General features: G+C 42.1%; 1 protein-coding gene across 14 annotated transcripts in view; it reads left to right on the top strand.

Moving 5' to 3' along the window:
• Window positions 1–251: 251 nt before the first annotated feature.
• Window positions 252–21556, top strand: part of LOC129819051 (neural cell adhesion molecule 1-like) — a 295364-nt gene continuing 274059 nt past the window's right edge. For 6 of the 14 annotated variants that reach the window (XM_055875599.1, XM_055875578.1, XM_055875608.1 and 3 more), the window contains exon 1: window positions 252–506. In XM_055875599.1, the coding sequence (XP_055731574.1) occupies window positions 458–506 (49 nt within the window). In that variant the 5' untranslated portion in view covers window positions 252–457. The remainder of the gene's footprint in view (window positions 507–21556) is intronic. The other 8 variants (XM_055875630.1, XM_055875673.1, XM_055875640.1 and 5 more) reach the window with 6 other exon arrangements.

Here is a 21556-nt window from a genome sequence, read left to right as displayed (position 1 = left end):
TTACGCACAATTGCACATTGGACATCTCATCTGGTGCAGGTATTTTGAATGGTTGAAAATAACTGGGCAAAATAATGTTGATTAAATATCTTCTCAAAATGCACTTCTATGTTGTACGGATCAATAGAGGTTTCGTGAGATTCCTAATCCGAATTACTCCCAGTGGAGAGCGACTAGCTGAGCGCACTAGTTTGTGCCTGCATCCATTATCCCCCTTGAGTGTGTGAGCACGAACATTTTGCCCAGGCGGATTAATTCGTGTTGTGTGTGTGCTACGGCTGCTAGTCACTCATTCTGCGAGCTGCTCTCGTGCGTATTCGGGTAGCTGCAAGGACCAATTCGAATATTGCTATCAGAATACAGTAGTTGGAAAACATACATTTCTTCAGAACACTGAAATCGTTTAGTCAGTCTGTCCATCTATTCTTCAAGGAGAATATCTTCGTGAGATATTGCAATGCTTCAAACAAGGTATCTCATCTGGGCATTGCTCTTTGGCTATGCAGGTAAGATTGTTTTTTTAAATGTTTTTTTGGGGGGAGAAATTATTGGATATCGCCAACTGATACATGTTACAATGCAAATTCTTTAAATTCTGAAAGTGCTTTGTTTTGTTCACAGTATAGCAGTGTCCGTATGTATCCCATCCGTGCTAACTGCGTCTCATATGTATCTCAACGAATGGACAGTTAGATCTATCATATTAGAGCTGTCGCCTCGGAATATAAACAGCAATGGAAACCTGAGTTTCTCATAGATAAGAGACGAACGGGAAAGTATGGCTCTTCTCTTAGTAATGGCTGTGGTAACATGAAGGGAAATGAACGGTATTTGAACCTTATTTCATAATCGTATAGACTAAATCACAAGTAGGCTCTGTCTGTAGTTTACTGTTTAGGCTACTAATTCTTTGCGTAATAAGATATCACTTGTCCGTTAATTGAGTCGTTGCATTGCCTCATGGTTTGAAAATACATGATTTGAGCAGTTGGACAAACTGTTTTTCCTAACCTTGAGCTTTGTTGTTGCGTAGGAGTGGGTATAGCGCCAAGGAGGAGATGGATGCGTTCGGTCTTGGGAGGAGAGTCAGTGAAACAAGTATTGCCTTGCTGGTCCTTTGTGTCAGCAAAATCACCCAACAGTTAATGTGTTTGAATTATTGTCCGTCACGTTTAATTCATGGAACCAATAGGCTTACCCTTTTTACAGTAGGCTAATAAAAGGAGTTTGGTAGCTTTTTATGCTTTATATATATATATATATTTGGAGGTGGCGCGCATATTGTGCTCTCAGCGTTGGTTGCCGATGGGGAGGATTTGTTTCGGTCCTCAAACCTAGCACCTGCAAATATTTTTTGGAACGCGGTAACTACGACACTTCTTGGTGGATTAAGTAGCGTAATAGTAGTCTAGGTTAAACGCGAAAGCCTAATGTTTTAATTAAACTTGTTTCACAGTTCTTTATCAATTCATGCGTAAATGTGAAAGCTCTAGACTGATTTTCAATTGCAAAGTTGAAGCCTTCCAATAGGCTACATTGTATTTGATGCGTGGAGCCTACTCAGTGCAGACTGTGCGTGCTTGTAACGTGAGCCACATAGGAGCATAGTTAGCTATATCAATACATTTCACATGAATACATACAGACCTAGCCCTTCTAGACAGGCTTATATATGCGACAAAGATTTTTTTCTTCCCCGAACTGAATAGGACTACAGATTTTTGGAGAGATAACAGAAAACAGACCTCCATAGACAGAAAAAGTAATTGGTAAAATGCTACTATTATCTATACAAATATCTAAAGAAATGGATCAGTAGTCATTATGAATCCCATGGTAAACAATGTTATCCAACCAGAGAGCGCGGACTCAGGCGGGGACCCGTTATATTGGATCAGTCTGTATATTAACCCCCCCCCCCCCCCCTGACACACACACATGCACACGCAGATACACACCACAAACAAACTCATATTTTTCTTCTTCTAGAATGCATGTGTGTTTTTGCATAAAGATGTCTATATGTAAACTAAATGTATTGCTAAACAAACACAAAACACTCCTTTGTCTTTGGTTGAACTAGGGGCGTGGCATTGATCTGCAGGGAGGTTTAAAAGGGAAGCTCCATTGGCAATGTGGGGAAGAAAGTTGTCATGAGGACTAAGCAACAGTAGGGGGAATATTAAGAGCACCTCAAAATCAGTAGCCTACTTCAGTGTTCACTATAAATACCCAGAGACTGCTTCAGTTCTTTTTTGAGGAGGGAAAGTGCAATAGACTAGACAGAGATAATTGAACGATTGTGAATAACTAAGTTCTAACCCATTGCAAGGGAGTTAAAATAAGAAATTGACCACATTATTTGATTGGCCTGGGAGGTATTAAGTGAGTAATGACAGTACTGTGATGTTAGAAAGCAAAATAAAAAAATTGTGCAGAAACAATGTAATTAAATGCTGACAATTACATTTCGATGCCAAGGGCTAATAAACTTAGAAGGAACCATGGCCACTGTCCAAGAAATTGCCCAATCACCGCTAGATTCTTTGCTGGATGAAATTCAATACAATTGTGTGAGAGAGAAACTAATTGAATATGAAAAGTGGCTTATAGTACTGTCTTGACAAAAAGGCAGCGAGACAAAGGCTTTGGCTGGTTGGGGGTGTATGAACAGTAACTGGTTCTGTGGAATGGAGGTGCATCATCACATCTGTTACCATCGGTGTGAAGCCAGAGAGCACATGGGGGTTCCAACCAGACAGACTGGGAGCTGCTGCTGGTTACATTCCATTCTCTGACTTACTCAAGTACAGATGTTGGATCTTCATTTGATCACTATTTTGTTGCTGAGAATTTTCCTGGCACTTCAGGAAATGCAAACGTGTAGTGTATTTGAGTTTTAAAAAGGCTTCTAAAGTTTGTTATTTCCACATTGACATTTCAGACTAGATTTGCCCTAATGAAAAATGTATCAACCCCAACAAAAATGTCCATTAATTAAAATCCACATAATAATTCTTATTTCCTGCAAACTGGCTCCAAATAAGATCCTACATATGTAAGAAGCACATTGAGAACCACCTCCATTCTTTCTTCCCTCCTCTTTTTTATACATCACTTTTGTCCATCAGAGCTGTTTTAAGGAGCTTGTATAGTTGACTCCTTTCACGGTTTGAATATATATATTACATTTGGGCGATGAGATTTGTGGCAAGGGGTAATGGTGCAGAAACTCTCCCTGTGCGGTTGTCATGTGTTGACATGTAAATGTTAGCATGCAGCTGCTCCTACAGCGCTCCTTACCATTAAGTGCATGTGTCACTGCCAGCCAAAAGATGGCCCCGGCCACACCTTCCCATCACATTGCTGACATTCTCTGGGAAGCCCCTGGCCCTGGTGCTTTTTGTCAGGTTCAGGTCCCCATCAACATCAAAGAAGTACATCCAGGAGAGAACACGCTTCAGGGAGTTCTTTAAAGTCAAGCAAATAAATAAAAGGGAGTGCAAAGACTTTCCAAAAAGCGTGTTGTTTATGTGTGTCCGGCGTAGAGTTCACCTCAAGAAGAGGGCGAAGTTTAAGATTAGTCAACAGTTGGGGAGAAAATAAACAATTCCACAATGGTTAACATCTGGGACTTCAACTTCTGTGGCAAGTTCAAAGCCACTATGAAAATAGGATTGCCTATTTTTGAGAGGAGGAAACAGTAAAAAGCAGCCTAACAAGGGAAAATTATAAGTCTTTCGGTCTGTTGCTTGGAATGGGATATGAATAAAACATCCAGCTGGATACTTCAAACCCCATCCCATTCTAGTTGGGTGAGAGGCATAGCGTTTAAAGGGATATACACGGTTTCAGACTTCTCTGTTGCCATAACTCTGCAATAATGTAGCATTGTAAATATTATGGCCCTTGTTCCGGATTGCTATTGTTACCACCTCCAATTTATGGTATAACCTAACTGTGTGTATCCACCTGGAGGATGACCTTATCCCACCCAGATTGGAGGTAAATTATACTTCAAATTTGGCATAACATTGATAGTCTTCAATGTAACACTACTGTTATTTGTAATGATTGGCTACATCTGTGCGTATGAAGTATAGGTTATTCCTCCCGTACATAATGGCACGTCCGCCCTTGATCTCCCGGTGTGGGCCCAATGAGGTGTTAATAGCAACCTCTTTTAAAGTTTATCATTCCATCTGGCAGCTGTCCCTTAGCAGATTTTGCGGTCAAGGCTGATTGTGTTCACCACAACGTAGGAGAACCACTGTGTGTCTAGGATTGTTCAAAAGACTGAAAGTGGAGATGGATGGCAATTCAATTTAGTGAGGCGAAATGTGTTCATAGATAAGCCACATTTGGAAGAATTGATGTCATCCCAAGGATGAGTGTTCATGGAACATAAACATAAAGAGATCCCCTTTGAACCAATCCAGTCAAAAAGTATAAATTCCACTATATTTAATTAGAGTAAGACAGCAAGTGCAAAAATAGACTGAAAGTGAAAAGACTTAAATTATTTGCTCAACTGGCAGGCTAAAAAGTCATATGATTAACCACGAAACAGAATCTCATCGATGAGTAATTTATTGCAGCGCCACTTCTTCCATTTGCTGAAGCCTGATGAGATTGCAGAGGTTTTATTATTTTTTTAACTATGCAAGTCAGTTGAGAACAAATTCTTATTTTCAATGATGGCCCAGGAACTGCCTTGCTCAGGGGCAGAACGACAGATTTTTACCTTGTCAGCTCGGGGATTTGATCTTGCAACCTTTCGGATACAAGTCCAATGCTCTAACCACAAGGCTACCTGCCACCCCAACACTCTAGGAAAAATAGGGTTCCAAATTGGTTATTGTGCAGCCCCATAGGAGCACCCTATTTGGTTACACATAGAACCCTTTTAAGTTCCAGGTAGAACCCTTTTGGGTTCAACGTAGAACCCTTTCCGGTTCTACCTAGGCTTGGGGGGGGTATACTGTATATACTGTATACTGGGGTATTTGGAAAAAGCCAATGCATAGTTTTTCAATACCATCAAAACTATTTATTTGAAGTGTTTCAATACATTTGAGTATTTGTACACTCTTAGGGGGGAAAAAAAGGTGCTATGTAGAACCTTAGACGGTTCTTCGGCTATTCTCATAGGATAATCCGTTGAAGAACCCTTTTTGGTTCCAGGTAGGACCCTTTTGGGTTCAATGTAGAACCCTTTCTACAGAGGGTTCTACAAGGAACCCAAAAGAGTTCTACCTGGAACCAAAAGGGTCATCTTATGGGGACATCCGAAGAACCCTTTTTTCTAAGAGTGTAGCTACTTAAGTTATTACCTGCTGTCAACTTGTGCAATTCCTTGGGATATGAAGCATATTGTGTTCTTCATTTCATCTGTCACATTGTCAATTATTAAGCTTATCGTAGTTCCCCAGAACAGATGAGACAGTCACGTGTTTGTTTGTAAATGGGAAAAAGCGAGCTTGGTGAGTCCATAGCATTCTATATCTCTCTGCGAGTCTCTGTTGTGTGGTGCACATCATGTGATGAAGTTACACTTGTATGCAATTCACTACAAACATTTTGCCATCAGATATCTTATAATGGTTTTAAGAGCTTTGGATGAGTTATCTGTACAGCTGCCATTTTTTCGCTGTGCTTCCTACTAGTGTTTTTTTCCTCCTCCCTTCTTAACCCATCTGCTCCATCTATACATGCTGTTCTTCCTTCGGAAAAGCATTCATAACAACTTTGTTTATTTGCACAGTTTCTCTCATCCACACTCACCGGAAATGACATTCGGTAGCTACTAGCTATGCTTATATTACTTTATGAGCTGGATTTGCCTGTTTTTGCAGTTTTTTTGTTTTTGCTCATTAGAATTTAGCTAACAGCGTCTGTGATTTCGCTATTCGTTTGTAATAATTTAGTTAGCATTCTGGTAATAGAGGCCCAATGGGCTTTTCTTGCGTTTTTAGCGGCCCCTTGTGTGCTATGCCGTATGCCAGTAATACCGTAAATCCCGGTATGAGAGAAGGATGGTATGACAATATGAAACCTGTAACCGAAAGGGTTCTACCTGGAACCAAAAAGGTAAGGTTCTAGATAGCACCTAATTTTTCCCAAGAGTGTAAAGACTACACTAATGTGTTCAAGTCAATGATATTTCTGTGGCTCTAGCGTAGATGTAGGCGTGCATTGGAGTAGTTTGACTGTGAGACAGATATTGGGGGCTAAATAACCAGTATGTGCCAAAGATTCTCAATACCATGGTTTTACTGTCTCATAATACGATTAGTGAGTTGGAATAATTGTCAGAAACTGCAACGTTATCATCAAAATGAAATGGTTTCATATTTCACTACTTGAATGAACCCAAAGAGCAAATGGATGAAAAATTCTAAATGACTACACTGGCAGCTTGTGTTGTATTTTTCCATTGCTGACTGTTTGATAAAGATGGGTCGTCTTTGCATATTAATCAATCCATGAAAAGGGACTCATACTGATTTGCATTGTGTAAGCTCTGAAGGCATCCTATAGAGTATTGGAGGAGAAAAAAGAAAGAGAAATGGGTTCGGGTTTGTCATGCTGAAAAGCAACCTCTCCCTCCCCTTGCCAACCTCCACCCCCACCCCCCGTCTCTGAAAGGATTTTTTTTTCTTAATTGAAGTGGAAAGGCCTTCGAAAGTCGAGAGGACCTATAAAAGGCGACCCTGTATGGGACCCAGGACGTGCGCACGCACACACACACACACACACACACACGGCTGTTAGGGAGGGACACAAGGAGGACTGGGGGCATGTGCTGTACCCCAAGATCAGTGAATGACTCATCACTCTGATGTATTGGCACCTAACAATGGCACTTAGCTCATCCTGTGGGTTAGATGCACGCCTGCTGATTGGCTAGGTTGGTTTTATAGGTCCTATGGATGATGCTGCAGCATCTTTGTCTGAAGCAAAGAAAACATGGCCTTCACTGGGGGAGAAGAACATGACAGGATGTGTGCTAGTCTCTAGAATTGTTTACTCCTTAGTAGAATGGTGCTGCTATCGCCACACCTTAAGCACAGGCAATGTCAATGTTGATGCAGGACTATTCTTAGGTCATCAGAAAAGAACTGATTGCTATATGATCTATGATAGATTACTTATTACTATCAACAAGCGTTTACTAGGGCCGGGACGATACCAGTATCGCGATAATGGGGAAAGGAAACAAAACACGAAGGGGATTTAACTTCTTTAGGAAACCATCCTTAATGTCAGAAACAAACATCATTATGTTGTCATCCAGAGTCACATTTATTTATTTCCCAAGTTAGAGCACACAATATTTTACATACAGCAGCTTTTTAACCTTTTAGAATCCAAAGTTGCCTTCAACGGCCTTTCTTTAAATTACTATAGCGGCTACGAACGGCCTTGTTTTTCAAACTATAATATCTGTGTCAATATCGCAAAATGAACTTGCGAAAAACCTGTTGTCATGAACCAGAAACCGGAAAGAGGGTATAATGTAATTTGACTTGTAAAATAATAAATTACTTCATTACTCAATGACAGCAGCGGAGCAGCCACATTGGTTGGTGATATGGACTCGGACATGTCCTTGCACTGTGGCAGCCCAGGTGAGTCAGAGGTGAAACTCAAAATGAAAAAAGACAGCGGTTGACCGTTTTGCGGTGGTCAAACAAAAGTTGTTCTTTAGTAAAGGTTGGGGAGAACAGTGAGGGGAGAAATATCAAATCAAATCAAATGTATTTATATAGCCCTTCTTACATCAGCTTATATCTCAAAGTGCTGTACAGAAACCCAGCCTAAAACCCCAAACAGCAAGCAAATACAACTGAAAGGCCTCTCAGGTAACGGGTGGGTCTCTCCTCGGACCGCCTGTGTGAATGAAAAAAAAAGAGGGAGAGAGAGCGATGAGTCCGGGGTTTCAATATTGTCACGTACAGTATACTCCCTCTCTGGCTTCTATGTCATCAGGTTGCTGATTATCCCGCACACCTGTCACCATCGTCAAGCGCACCAGCGCCTCATGACACTCACCTGGACTCCATCACCTCCTTGATTATCTTCCCTATATCTGTCACTCTCCTTGGTTCTTTCCTCAGGTGTTATTGACTCTGTTTCATGCCGGTGCGTTGTTTGTCTTTCGTGATTATTAAAACACTCACTCCTTGTACTTGCTTCCCGACTCTCAACGCACTCTTTACAGAATAACACCTCACCTAAGGGAAGCATCAGGGAGTGTTTTTTTTGTTTTTGTGTCAGTGTAAATGACGTCGGGTCCGGGAGCCGCTTAAGGCTCTCATGCCTCAGCCAGATCGCCAAGCTCCCCTGCCTCAGCCAGCTCGACAGGTTCCCGCTCCTCAGCCGGCGCGACAGGTTCCCGCGCTTTAGCAGGGGTGAGCGGTCCACTCCTGATTCCCGGGTTCGTCCCCTTTGTTGGCGTTCTCCGGCTGGGGCCGCACGTCGAGGAAGGGGGTACTGTCACGTGTACTCCCTCTCCGGCCTCGAGGTCATCAGGCTGCTGATTATCCCGTACACCTGTCACCGTCGTCAAGCGCACCAGCGCCTCATGACACTCACCTGGACTCCATCACCTCCTTGATTGTCTTCCCTATATCTGTCACTCTCCTTGGTTCTTTCCTCAGGTGTTATTGACTCTGTTTCATGTTAGTGCGTTGTTTGTCTTTCGTGTTTGTTTTGTTTATTTAATAAAACACTCACTCCCTGTACTTGCTTCCCAACTCTCAGCGCACTCATTACAAATACTTGCCACGGGTGGCGTGCTGCCCGGGAATGGGTCCTCTTCTCCAATTCTTCTGATGTCTAGGCGTACCCACTGACAGTCTGACTGCATCTATACTTATACCCATCATAGGCTATACATTGCCTTGTTTTCCTATTATTTGACCGCTTAGCTGTTGTGTTAGGGTAGATGCCCACACAGTGGTTCTCAGATGATATTGAATTGCAGTGATATTTGTTTACATAGCCTGCTAATAAGTTGCTTGTTTTGTCCTGTTTCTACCGATGCTATTAATTTGGAAACTGTCCCAGCTTCGTAACTAATCAGCTAACATTGGCGAAGTCTGTAGGTCTGTCAGGCAAGAAAACGAGAGTTGGAGGCAACATTGTGCTTCGCTCGCAACGCTGTCACTTGATCGTCTCACTCTCTCCCTACAAAGACAACCAGCTAACTATGCCCATCGAAATAGGTGAAGAATTATTCTTAATTGCACATCGTGTCATCTTAGGAAATCTTTTACTTTCAGCATCCTAAATAAATAATAGTTGATGTGTTGAATCTGTAAACCGGTGTGCCACAAACTTGACTTCTTACTAGATATGAAAACTAATCTGACCACGGGTCTTGAAGTGTGAATACCCTATATAGCTTTTATGGTTATAATCTGACACATCTAACATAATAATGAACATCTTTTTGTGTACTCTATACTGTCTGATTATTCATAAGTCTGACATACTGTACATATGCACACCATCAACTGAGAAAAAATCCAGCCACTAAGGACTTCATAAAATAATGTTGATTGATTGATTGAAAGTGTTGTATAGCATCATGATAATACTGTTGGAGCGAGAGGAGAATGGAGGGAAAGAGGAAGAGGAGAGTGAAGAGCAGTGAGAGGAGAGTGGAGGGAGAGGAGGAAGCAGAGGGAAGAGGGAGAGGAGAAGGAAGAGAGAGAGGAGGAAGAGAGAGAGCACACCCGAGAGGGGAGCCTAGGTTTCCATGCAGTGCATTGGCCCGAAGTCCCACCATTCACGAGGTATTGCTCGCCTGAGTTAGAGTACCTCATGATAAGCTATAGACCACACTATCTACCAAGAGATTTTTTATCTATATTTTTCCTAGATGTTTATTTACCATCACAAACCAATGCTGTCACTAAGAAACCACTCAGTGAGCTGTTTAAGGCAATAAGAAAACAAAACAAAATTTCATATAGAAGCGCCGTTCTTAGTGCGGGGGATTTTAATGCAGGCAAACTTAAATCCGTTTTGCCTCATTTCTACCTGCATGTCACATGTGCAACCAGAGGATTTAAAAACATCTAGATCACACACAGAGATGCGTACAAAGCTCTCCTTTGCACCCAATTTGGAAAATCTGACCATAATTCTATCCTCCTGATTCCTGCTTACTAGCAAATCTTGAAGCAGGAAGTACCAGTGACTCGCTCAATACGGAAGTGGTCAGATGACACGGATACTATACTACAGGACTGTTTTGCTAGAACAGACGGAAATATCTTCCGGGGTCATCCAATGACATTGAGGAGTATACCAGCTCAGTGTGGCAGGGCTTGCAAACTATTGCAGACTACAAAAGGGAAACCCAGCTGCGAGCTTCCCAGTGATGCAAGCCTACCAGGCGGGGTAAATGCCTTTTATGCTCACTTCGAAGCAAGCAACACTGAAGCATGCATGAGAGTACCAGCGGTTCCGGATGACTGTGTGATCACGCTTTCCGTAGTTGATGTGATTAAGACCTTTTAAACAGGTCAACATTCACAAGGTCCGCAGGGCCAGACGGATTACCAAGACGTGTGCTCAGAGAATGCGCGGACCAACTGGCAAGTGTCTTCACTGATATTTTCAATCTCTCCCTGACCGAGTCTGTAATGCCTACATGTTTCAAGCACACCACCATAGTCCCTGTGCCCAAGAAAGCTAAGTTAACCTGCCTAAATGACTACTGCCCCATAGCACTCACGTCGGTAGCCATGAAGTGCTTTGAAAGGCTGGCCATGGCTCACATCAACTACATCATCCCGGGAACCCTAGACCCACTCAAAATCACATACTGCCCGAACAGATCCACGCAATCTCAATCGCACTAAACATTGCCCTTTCCCACCTGAACAAAAGGAACACCTATGTGAGAATGCTATTCATTGACTACAGCTCAGCGTTCAACACCATAGTGCCCTCAAAGCTCATCACTAAGCTATGGACCCTGGGACTAAACACCTCCTTCTGTAACTGGATCCTGGACTTCCCGACGGGCCGCTCCCCAGGTGGTAAGGGTAGGCAACAACACATCTGGCCACGTAGTTGTGTTCACCCACGAATGCGTGGCCAAGTACGACTCCAACACCATCATTAAGTTTGCTGACGACACAATTGTGGTAGGCCTAATCGCCGACAACGATGAGACAGCCTATAGGGAGGAGGTCAGAGACTGTTAGCTCAGTACATAGCCACAGAAAAACACAGCCATTTTCCCAGCAGAAGACAGTAGTCACAAAAAGCAGAAATAGAGATAAAATTAATCACTAACCTTTGATGATCTTCATCAGATGACACTCATAGGACATCATGTTACACAATATATTTATGTTTTGTTCGATAATGTGCATATTTATATCCACAAATCTCGGTTTACATTGGCGCCATGTTCAGAAATGCCTCCAAAATATCCTGAGAAATTGCAGAGAGCCACGTCAAATAACAGAAATACTCATCATAAACTTTGATGAAAGATATATTTTTTACATAGAATTAAAGATACACGGGTTCTTAATGCAACCGCTGTGTCAGATTTCAAAAAAACTTTACGTAAAAAGCACACCATGCAATAATCTGAGACGGCGCTCAGATTTAACAACATTTCTCCTCCATGTTGGAGTCAACAGAAATACGAAATTACATCATAAATATTCCCTTTCCTTTGATCATCTTCATCAGAATGCACTCCAAGGAATCCTAGTTCCACAATAAATTGTTATTTTGTTCGATAATGTCCATTACTTATGTCCAAGTAGCTACTTTTGCTAGCATGTGTAGTACACGTGTCCAAACGCTCGCGCAGATGCAGGCAAACGTCGGACGAAAACTTCAAAAAGTTATATTACAAGTCGAATAAACTGGTCAAAGTAAGTAGAGAATCAATCTTCAGGATGTTGTTATCATTTATATCCAATAACGTTCCAACCGGAGCATCCCTTCATGTCTGTAGAAGTTATGGAACGCAAGGCGATATCATGAGGAAAGTGCGTGACCAGGAACTGGCAATGTGCCAGACCACTGACTCATTCCCCTCCCATCCGTCCCCACAACACAGTATAAACTTCATTCAACGTTCTACCGACTGTTGACATCTAGTGGAAGGCGTAGGAAGTGCAAACAGATCCATATATTACAGGGAATTGAATAGGCGATGAGTTTAACATCGACCAGCCTCAGAATTCTCACTTCCTGTTTGGATTCTTTCTCAGGTTTTTGTTATACTCACAGACATCATTCAAACAGTTTTAGAAACTTCCGAGTGTTGTCTATCCAATTTTAATAATAATATGCATATATTAGCATCTGGGACAGAGTAGGAGGCAGTTCACTATGGGCATGCAATTCATCCAAAAGTGAAAATGCTTCCCCCTATATCTAAGAAGTTAAAGGACCAAATAGTTGGGTCTGCTTTGTGTTTTCATTTTTGCCATGGAAAAACTATTCCCAATAGTTTTCCAATTGAGTTTTTAAAAACATTTTCTAGAGGACATTCTGCTATGTTCTGCTATGTACATTTTGTGTATTTTTTAAGCACATTATTTTCTGCACCTATAGTCAGTGCTTGACTTGGACTGAAATAGGTTCCGGTACTCATTTAGGGTGCCGGTACTGTTTATGTTTAGGTGAAGGAGCTCCACAATACTTTTGCGCTGATATTCTATAAGAGGAACAGGAGCTCAAGCAGTAGAACATTTTAGGTGCCGGTACTCAGCAACAATTGAGCTCCTGCTCAAGTCAAGCACTGCATATAGTAGGCTACATAAAATGTTGCCAAAGGCTCCTCTGTATTCAACTGGCATGTTTTGCTGGGTTGAGCTGAGAAGTTGAATAAGAAGTAAACAGCTAACCCAAAAGTAATTATTGAGGCAACTAGAACAGAGAAATATTAATGAGGTCTTTCATTTGATGAGGTAAATATTATCTGTTAAAGCTTAATGAAATGGATATTGAGTTTGTGTCTACATGCAACGATTTGGATAGCCTGGTAATATCTCTCTTTCACCTGGATATATTCACTACAAAAATGTAAACCATCTAAATGAATTTAAGTTGGAAGAGATAATGCTGCCATAGCCTCCCTTTTATTTACTTTTGCAGCAGCGTGGGACATTAGCAGAAGATTTGGCAAGGTTACTAAATCCATGCCTAGTTATCCCCATACTGTTTATGCCCCTTTAGCAGGCTGTGAAATACATTTTTAAAAGCATTATCTACAATTAGACACATTTGCTGGCATTGCTGTGATGTTCAATCCATGCATCTCTGTATCAATGTTCTGTGCAAGCCAAGACCATGTTTGTAGAGGCCAAACAATAGATTTACAGTGGTGGTGGTGATGGGTTGCTGAGGCGCTGCTGCTGTCAATACGGAAATGTGGACGCCTTAATCAACTCTGATTGGCTAAGACGAATGGTGGTGTTGTGTTCGGGGGTAGCAGGTGGTTAGTGGACTGATGTGTTTGATTTCCTGAGAGAGATTGGTAATGTCCCTCCTGTCCCAATGAATTGTCCTTGAACCACACACCTTTCAACCAAAGTCTGGGAAGAGTCCTATTTTTTACATTCTAAGATCTTGTGACCAATTTTTCTACAGCGTGTGCCTTTGCAGACAACTTGCAGATAAATTATACAAAGTAAAATAATAAATAAAACAACATGTTACTAACCAACCAATCTGAGATCACATTCCATCATACTATATGAGGAAACCTTTGAAACAGTGTGAGACTTTCCCCATTTGACCCCATCGAAAGACCACGAAGAAGGGCTTCTCATTATGTTGTTTATGGTCAAGCCGCAGGATTTCACAAGAATAGGGGAGCCCGTGATTTATTAGGGTTGTGGACTAAAAACAATATCAAAGAAGACCTCTTAAAGAAAAACCTGGTGCCCCTATATGCACCCAGTGAGAGAAAAAAGAGAGGCAAAGGCAAACAAAGGTAGAGAGGCAAGGTGGGGGGAAGGGGCGGAGGAATAGAAACAGAGAGGGCACAATGGAGAGTGTCATCAGGGAGGGGCTGCGGGGCAGTCGAGTGAGTGTGCAGCTGAATTGTTTGTGGTCCGTCGCTGTGTTACAGCCCATCATCTGTAATATGCCTCACTCAAATGGTAGTTAAGGCGTTTTTCTCCGTACAACCACAAATCCCTTTATATAATCTTGGACCATGACCAATCCAGACCTATTAAGATGCTTACTCTTTCATATTCCCAATATTAACTTGACCACATTTACACATGGACAATTCCATGGTAACAGAGTGACAGTGAGCCTCATATTTTTCACTTTAAAATGTATGTCAAACAAAAACACAATGATTGCAAACCATACAAACCATACAACTCTATGCACAAGGACCACTTTTAACAATTTCCACAGAAAATTTGACAAAAATACATTTGTTTGAAGAACACCGCACAACAGAAGTTTGGTAACAGAATGAGCACAAACTGTCATTCTGTTACCAAACTTAGCATCTGCACTTTTCTTCAAGTAAATGTGTTTTTGTAAAATGTTGTATGGTTTGTTTAACTTTGTAATCATTGGTTTTTGTTTGACATGGGCCTACATTTTAAAGTGAAAAATCTTAGTCTCAGTTTTACCATGGAATTGCCCACATCTGAACAAAATAAATGGTATAATGAACAGAAATTGTAAATGGCCACCAGAAATAGTGCAGCCGAGATGCTCAGGCATCAAATCTAAACCAGCAAACTCACTTGGCTGGAACATAAGGACTGATTATCTTCTCTAACTCGCTGCTCTTAAGCCAGTGTATAATGTTCTGATTACACCACAGCAAGTATAGAACTGCTCAGATGACTGATAGCTGTCTCGTTTCATCTGCAGTGGCTGCTGTGCAAGTGGTTCTTTACTGATCAGTTAGCCATTGCAGCAAGGTTCTGCATCTGCACACATAATTAGTCTAGTAAGTGGGCTGAAAATATTGTATTTTCTGAAATAGTATGTTTAGCTCCAGGAAAACTACACCACTGTATTAGTGTTCCTGAACATGTACTGTAAGAGATGTATTACACTACATTGCCAAAAGTATATGGGCACCTGCTTGTCGAACATCTCATTCCATAATCATGGGAATTAGTATGGACTTGGTCTCCCCTTTGCTGCTATAACAGCCTCTACTCTTCTGGAAAGGTTTTCCGGGAAGGTGTTGGAACATTTCTGTTTTTCCATTGTTTCTCACCTGTGCTCTTACAATAGCCGATTTATTGCATTAGCATATTAATCAAAATCAGTGTTATATCTAGTGCGAAAAGATAATGAATTCTATGATCAAACTCTGACTGATATAAACCTATGGTGTCAATACTATACCTTAATGATTTCAGCACCTAGATAGATAATGTAATGAACATACTGTTGCTACATAATATACTGTTGCTACATACAGCTTCATGAAATGGGTTTCCATGGCCGAGCAGCCGCACACAAGCCTAAGATAACCATGCGCAATGCCAAGGGTCAGCTGGAGTGGTGTAAAACTCGCCGCCATTGGACCCGGGAGCAGTGGAAATGCATTCTCTGGAGTGATGAATCACGCTTTACCATCTGCCAGTCCGACGGACGCATCTGGGTTTGGCGGATGCCAGGAGAACGCTACCTGCCCCAACACATAGTGCCAATGCTCGGCCACAAAGTTGGACTGAATTGTCTAGAATGTCATTGTATACTGTAGCATTAAGATTTACCTTCACTGGAACTAAGGGGACTAGTCTGAACCATGAAAAACAACCCCAGACCATTATTTCTCCGTAGTGCCAATGGAAACCCATTGAACCCAATAAATCGGCTATTGTAAGAGCACAGGTGAGAAACAATGGAAAAACAGGAGTGATCTTCCCCTTCAGGACATCATAGCATAATAGTCTACACAAGCATCAATATGCACAAAGAATTGTGCTTAAGTGACAAGGGCACTCCCTAAATTCCTCCGCTTGTAAGTACATCTGACCAAGAGTTTGAGATCACTTCACTATGAATATACTCTGACCCAAGTTATCTGAAGGCCCTGCAAGAACCCGTTTAGATTTGAATTTAATGTCAGTATTAATTTCTTTCATGCCAAGGGGCCTTACCGGCGGAGAGAGAGACCTGACATTTCCCACTTGCTTCAAATGGGAATGAAGGTCTGAGCAGCACAGAGAATATTGTTATTCTGGCTTTTCATAATTCCCCACCACAGGGAATCAGAAACAATCAACCCACTTCTTCAGCAGACCTGCAATTTAGAGTCACAAGCTCATGGCACACCACTGATTGTACCTGCTCCTTTCATTGCTTCTGGTGCCTATACATGTCTTAACCATCCTTCATCAGAAAGCAGTTCACTCTACTTATTCTACATAATATTTGGCTGGCAGCATGTTATTTGGCTGTCTTGCCAGTGTTTGCCAAAAAAGCATTGAGTCATTGCAGCCAACCAAGTTAATCTTCAATAGGGCGCTTCAAGCTTTCAGTTAGCCTCTAGTTAGCGGTTGACAAGGGACAGAGGCTGAGCGAGATCTGGGCAGATTAAAAGGTGATGACCTCGATGCGCATTGCCATATCGGTGTATATTTGGGGCATTAATCTAGCCGCTAGCTGGAAACGAGTAGGCCGTTTGTTTCCCACCACATCTCCATCTCTCACCCAATTCTCTTGACTAGGAAGGAGATGAGATGAGCAGGAGGATGGGTGCAGATGTGCCGCTTCCTCAGAGAGTGGAGGATACCTTCAAGAGCTGCCGGCTCCCAAGGAGTGTAACAGATTAGAGTGATTAGCAGCAAAAATAGTCTGCACCACCTTGTCTGTGAAAAGGGCTGCAGTCCACTGACCGAACCAAGCTAAGAAATAGATTTGGCCAAATTCACCATAGACACCAAAAAGTTGATGTCTCTTGGCATCTATGGACAGGAATAGACTAGTGGATTTGAGTCAGATTTTTTTTTTCTCAAGAAAAGCCCTCATTCCTCTACATAACTTGCGACAGACTGGTTGTAGAGAGAATATCAATGGAGATCATTCGGTCGAGCCCCCGAGGAAAGACATCTGTTTACATTGGAGGAACAAAGGGGGATGTCTAGTCAAATATGATTGATACTGCCCCGCAATATGTACAGCTAGTTGGGCTGCACTCTGTGAAGTCAAAAGGGGGGCGGGGGTTACCCTTTTACCAAAGCCAAGAAGGTCTGCTTCAGTTACTCAGTTGATAGGCGCAGGCCCAAAGATTTCAGATGTTTTTGGCATGGCTCATTGACTTTCTTGCCTCATTGATGTTGTAGTGAATCTGCACATCAACGAGATTGGCTCGTGATCCATAAGATGACCAATATGGTATACAGTGCCTTCGGAAAGTATGATTTATTGACCCCTTGATTATTTTTTTTATTTTTTACAGCAATCTAAACACAATACTGCATAATGATAAAACGAAAACGTGTTTTTAGAAATTTTTGCAAATGTATAATAAAAAAACAAATGCCAAGCGTCACATCTGGAGGAAACCTGGCACCATCCCTACGGTGAAGCATGGTGGTGGTAGCATCTTGCTGTGTCGATGTTTTTCATCAGCAGGAACTGGGAGACTAGTCAGGATCGAGGTAAAGATGAATGGAGCATTGCAGAAAGATCCTTGATGAAAACCTGCTCCAGAGCGCTCAGGACCTTAGACAGGGGGGACGGTTCAACCTTCCAACAGGACAATGACCCTAAACCCACAGCCAAGACAACGCAGGAGTGGCTACGGAACAAGTCTCTGAGTGGCCCAGCCAGAACCCGGACTTGAACCTGAAAATAGCTGTGCAGCAACGTTCCCCATCCAACCTGACAGAGTTTGAGAGGATCTGCAGAGAAGACTGGGAGAAACTCCCCAAATACAGGTGTGCCAAGCTTGTAGCTTCATACCCAAGAGAGACTCAAGGCTATAATTGCTGCCAAAGGTGCTTCAACAAAGTACTGAGTAAAGGGTCTGAATACTTTTTAAAATGTTGCTAACATTTCTAGAAACCTGTTTTTGCTTTGTCATTATGGGGTATTGCGAGTAGATTGATGAGGAAACAGTTTTAAAAATCTATTTTAAAAGAAGGCTGTAACCTAACAAAATGTGGAAAAGTCAAGGGGTCTGAATACTTTTCCCGAAGGCACTGTATATTGAGTCTCGCTCAGCATTGTGGTCTGCTAATGATTTGTCAGATGATTCGTATTTGTCGTTCTTCTTATTGATATCTTCATGGTGTTGATTGTTTTCAATCCACGCATACATACCCTCATCTACCCTAAGAATGTCCAACTGGGGCCAATGACGCATAGTGGATCTCCCATGAAGATAAGTGTTTGTTGAATGATACAGCAGTTGAACGTTAATTAGACACTGTTGAACATCAGATCTAGTATACCTCTCCTGAGGTAGTGTAAACAGTGGAGAGAGGATGGGAAGCAACAGAGCAATAATTTGTGAAAGATACTATGGTAAGTGTGTCCGTTACAGGACATGAAAAGGTATCAATTAGCAAAGCGTCTTGAGTGTTTAGACCTAATCACTCCGCCATTTCCTGGTTGAAAAATGTCTAATAGTCTAATTTCTGTTTATGTGACAAAACAAGCAAGTACAGTGAAGAGAATCATTGTACCATCTACACTTCTTTGTAATATAATTTCCCTTACCAAAAATATTGTGTTTTCAACTGTTTGAAGTGGGTGTACAAAACCAAAAGTAAAAGATGCAAAAACTTTTATCAAGAATGGGAATCATAGAAATAGAGCACATAAAACATATCTATCACTTCTTAGACTCGCTTTCAATGCGAATGACAGATCTATAACACACATTTTGTTTGTGAATTTGGTCAGGTCTCCCAAAAAGTTTAAAGCTAAACCAATGAATCTGGATGCAGAGACCCCCTAAAATGGCTCCTGAGGACATTGTTTTTCTTTATGGTGCTGGGTGCTCCTCATTTGTAAATCTATCTTGCAAGAGGACAGATGGTGGGTTGTGGGCGATATGTGGTGTGTGTCAAAAGACGAACCACAGGGATTGTTTTGTGTTAGTCACCCTCCCTTTGCAGCAGAATGTCCAACTTTGAAACCTCTGTCACACGCTCTCATATCTTTTCACCTGGCTTTCAAAGCATTGTCACGTTATGCACCTTCCTCACATTTTCATACAAATTACCGGTTCTATTACAGGAATGCAATACCTATGATCTTGCACTCTTATCGTCATATTATCACCGCTACCATTTTTCCTCTTTTATCGGGCTGTCAATAGGCATTGATAGCTCACTTATCAGCTTTTGACCTATTGCCAATTTAAAGACCCACTTGAAATGCCACATCAGAGAAATTCTCCACTAATTCACTGAAACTATTTCTTCCCCTTTTTACAAAAGCTTTAGGAAGCATACCATACTCTGTGAAGGCCAAGAAACACACTCAAAGTATTGACTCAATTGTTTTGTCAGCACCAATGCACTTTAATTGCATAGTGCATCACTTGGATACCATACCAGACACCATGTTCCATAGAAACCTCTGGGATTGTTGATTCCCAGGTTCTTTGCTCATTCTCTAGAAATGGGGACCAGGAAAGGCAGAGTCCTCATTAATCATTGTGTCAGATTTACCCTCGGGCAATTAGAACCAGAATCATCCCCAAAGTGTCAGGAGGTAAAAAGGATGGTGTACATTGGAAATAGACTACCAGTAAAGGAGAGATGGAGAGAGAAAAATAGGGAGTGAGAGAGAGTTGCTGAGAGGGCTGCAAATGAGGCCGAATTTCTCTCTGGTGAGAATGGGCTGGTTGTTAGCTGTGCTGCGCTGGTTGCAGGAGACTGGGGAAGATGCAGTAGGCAGACATGGCCAGGTTCCCAAGGACAGGGCCTTTTTGGAGGCTCTCCTCCTCATTAGAGGAACAGCTTCTATTGTTTATGGACTGTAATGGGCTTCGCCACGACCAGGGAGAAAAATAAAGAGGAGTGAAGCGGAAAACACAGACATCGCCATCGCTCTGAATATAACATGTCTACTCTTCGAGGGGAGAGAGCTCCAAATCTCACCCCTTCCCCCCTGTTTTGTGTCGACGCAGACAGGCACCTCACGGGTCTGAAGGCTGCTGGCTCTCCCTCTCTCACTCTTTCTCTCACCTTGGCTCCCTTTCTTCATCTCACACACTCTCTCTAGTTTGTTATTTCTCATTACTGTTATTGGGGAAGACAGTCTCAGGGTACCATTTTGCCGAGGACATTTAAGAGCCTTAATTAGTTCATTCCCAAATATGGTGGTTCTTACTAGTTCAATGGTTTTTAATGCCTCCGGAGAGCCTTAAATGTCAAATTCCCTCTCACAGACAGAACCCTTAAACACAAAAAGTTCATACGGAGGCACCCTCGCAAATGGTAATGTTCAGTCTGCGGCATGCATTTATTTATAACGTCTGTGCTCTTTTCCTTGGACAGATTCAGTTCAATGCGTGGTGCACACAGATTTATGTCTCTTAACACTAGTAGGGACAGAGAAAGAAAAATACAGCAATTAACTTGGCAATGTATATTGAAGGGAAGTAGGGGAGGCTGCTGCGGGATCTGCATGAATACCCCAGGGGCTCTTCCTTTGCAAAAGATTTATTGCTGTGATCTTCGTTCTTGATTTGCAGTATTCAAAACATTGGGTAAGTGCGGGAGGCTTGTAGGAGGGGGGGATCAAATGTTGAGAATGGGGGATACAGAGAGCAGGGTTAAAAGGTAATGAAAGAAGTTCCTAGATGAGACTACTGTTTATATGCCTTTTTTTTGCAGCAACAGCAGCAGACAAACTGTATCGAAAACTTTGGTACAATTAGCATGGGTTGTTTCAACTTTCATTGACGTGAGTTGTGATAGTTTCTGGGGCGTAGCTAGAATTCAAGGCACAATCGAGCCTCTCCTATCGGTTGGATTTACTCTGGAAATTAAATCACGTGAAGCATAGAATGATGTTAGTTGTCTGATTGAATGGGAAATCTAGTTTGGAGGCTGTGGCCGTCTCTGGGCAACAAGAGTGACAGCTGTGCATGCCTTTGTAACAGGGGGTGGGGGGCACTGGGATGAAAGCCCTGTGTCCATGGGAGCCTGGGCCGGGCCTATCGATGCAGCTGTGTTTGAATAGCCAGATTACACGTCGATCACAGGCCCCAGGGACCCCGTGTGTGATACAGTCTGAAGTAAAGAAAGAACTTTATAAGTTTCTCTTCTTGAATATTGCAAGAGTGAGGCAGTTGGCATAGCCCTAATTATCTTCAGAGAGTCAAGGGAAACAGGGGTGTGAATGAATGACAATTAGACCAGAGGGGCTGGTAAAAACCCTGTCTTTGAGAGATGACAATAGGCAGCAGATAAAGAATGTACGTTGCTTTGACTTTAAAATGTCGGGGCCAGCCGAGCAAGGACCCAATCTAGGAAATGCTCACTGTCTTTTTGTTTATCGATTTGGATGGTCCAGGAGAGATTTTGAGTCTAACAGCAGCAGCAGCATGACGAAA

This window comes from Salvelinus fontinalis, chromosome 2 (assembly GCF_029448725.1).
Source record: "Salvelinus fontinalis isolate EN_2023a chromosome 2, ASM2944872v1, whole genome shotgun sequence".
Classification (NCBI taxonomy): domain Eukaryota; kingdom Metazoa; phylum Chordata; class Actinopteri; order Salmoniformes; family Salmonidae; genus Salvelinus; species Salvelinus fontinalis.
This window is presented reverse-complemented; position numbering and strand designations above follow the sequence as displayed.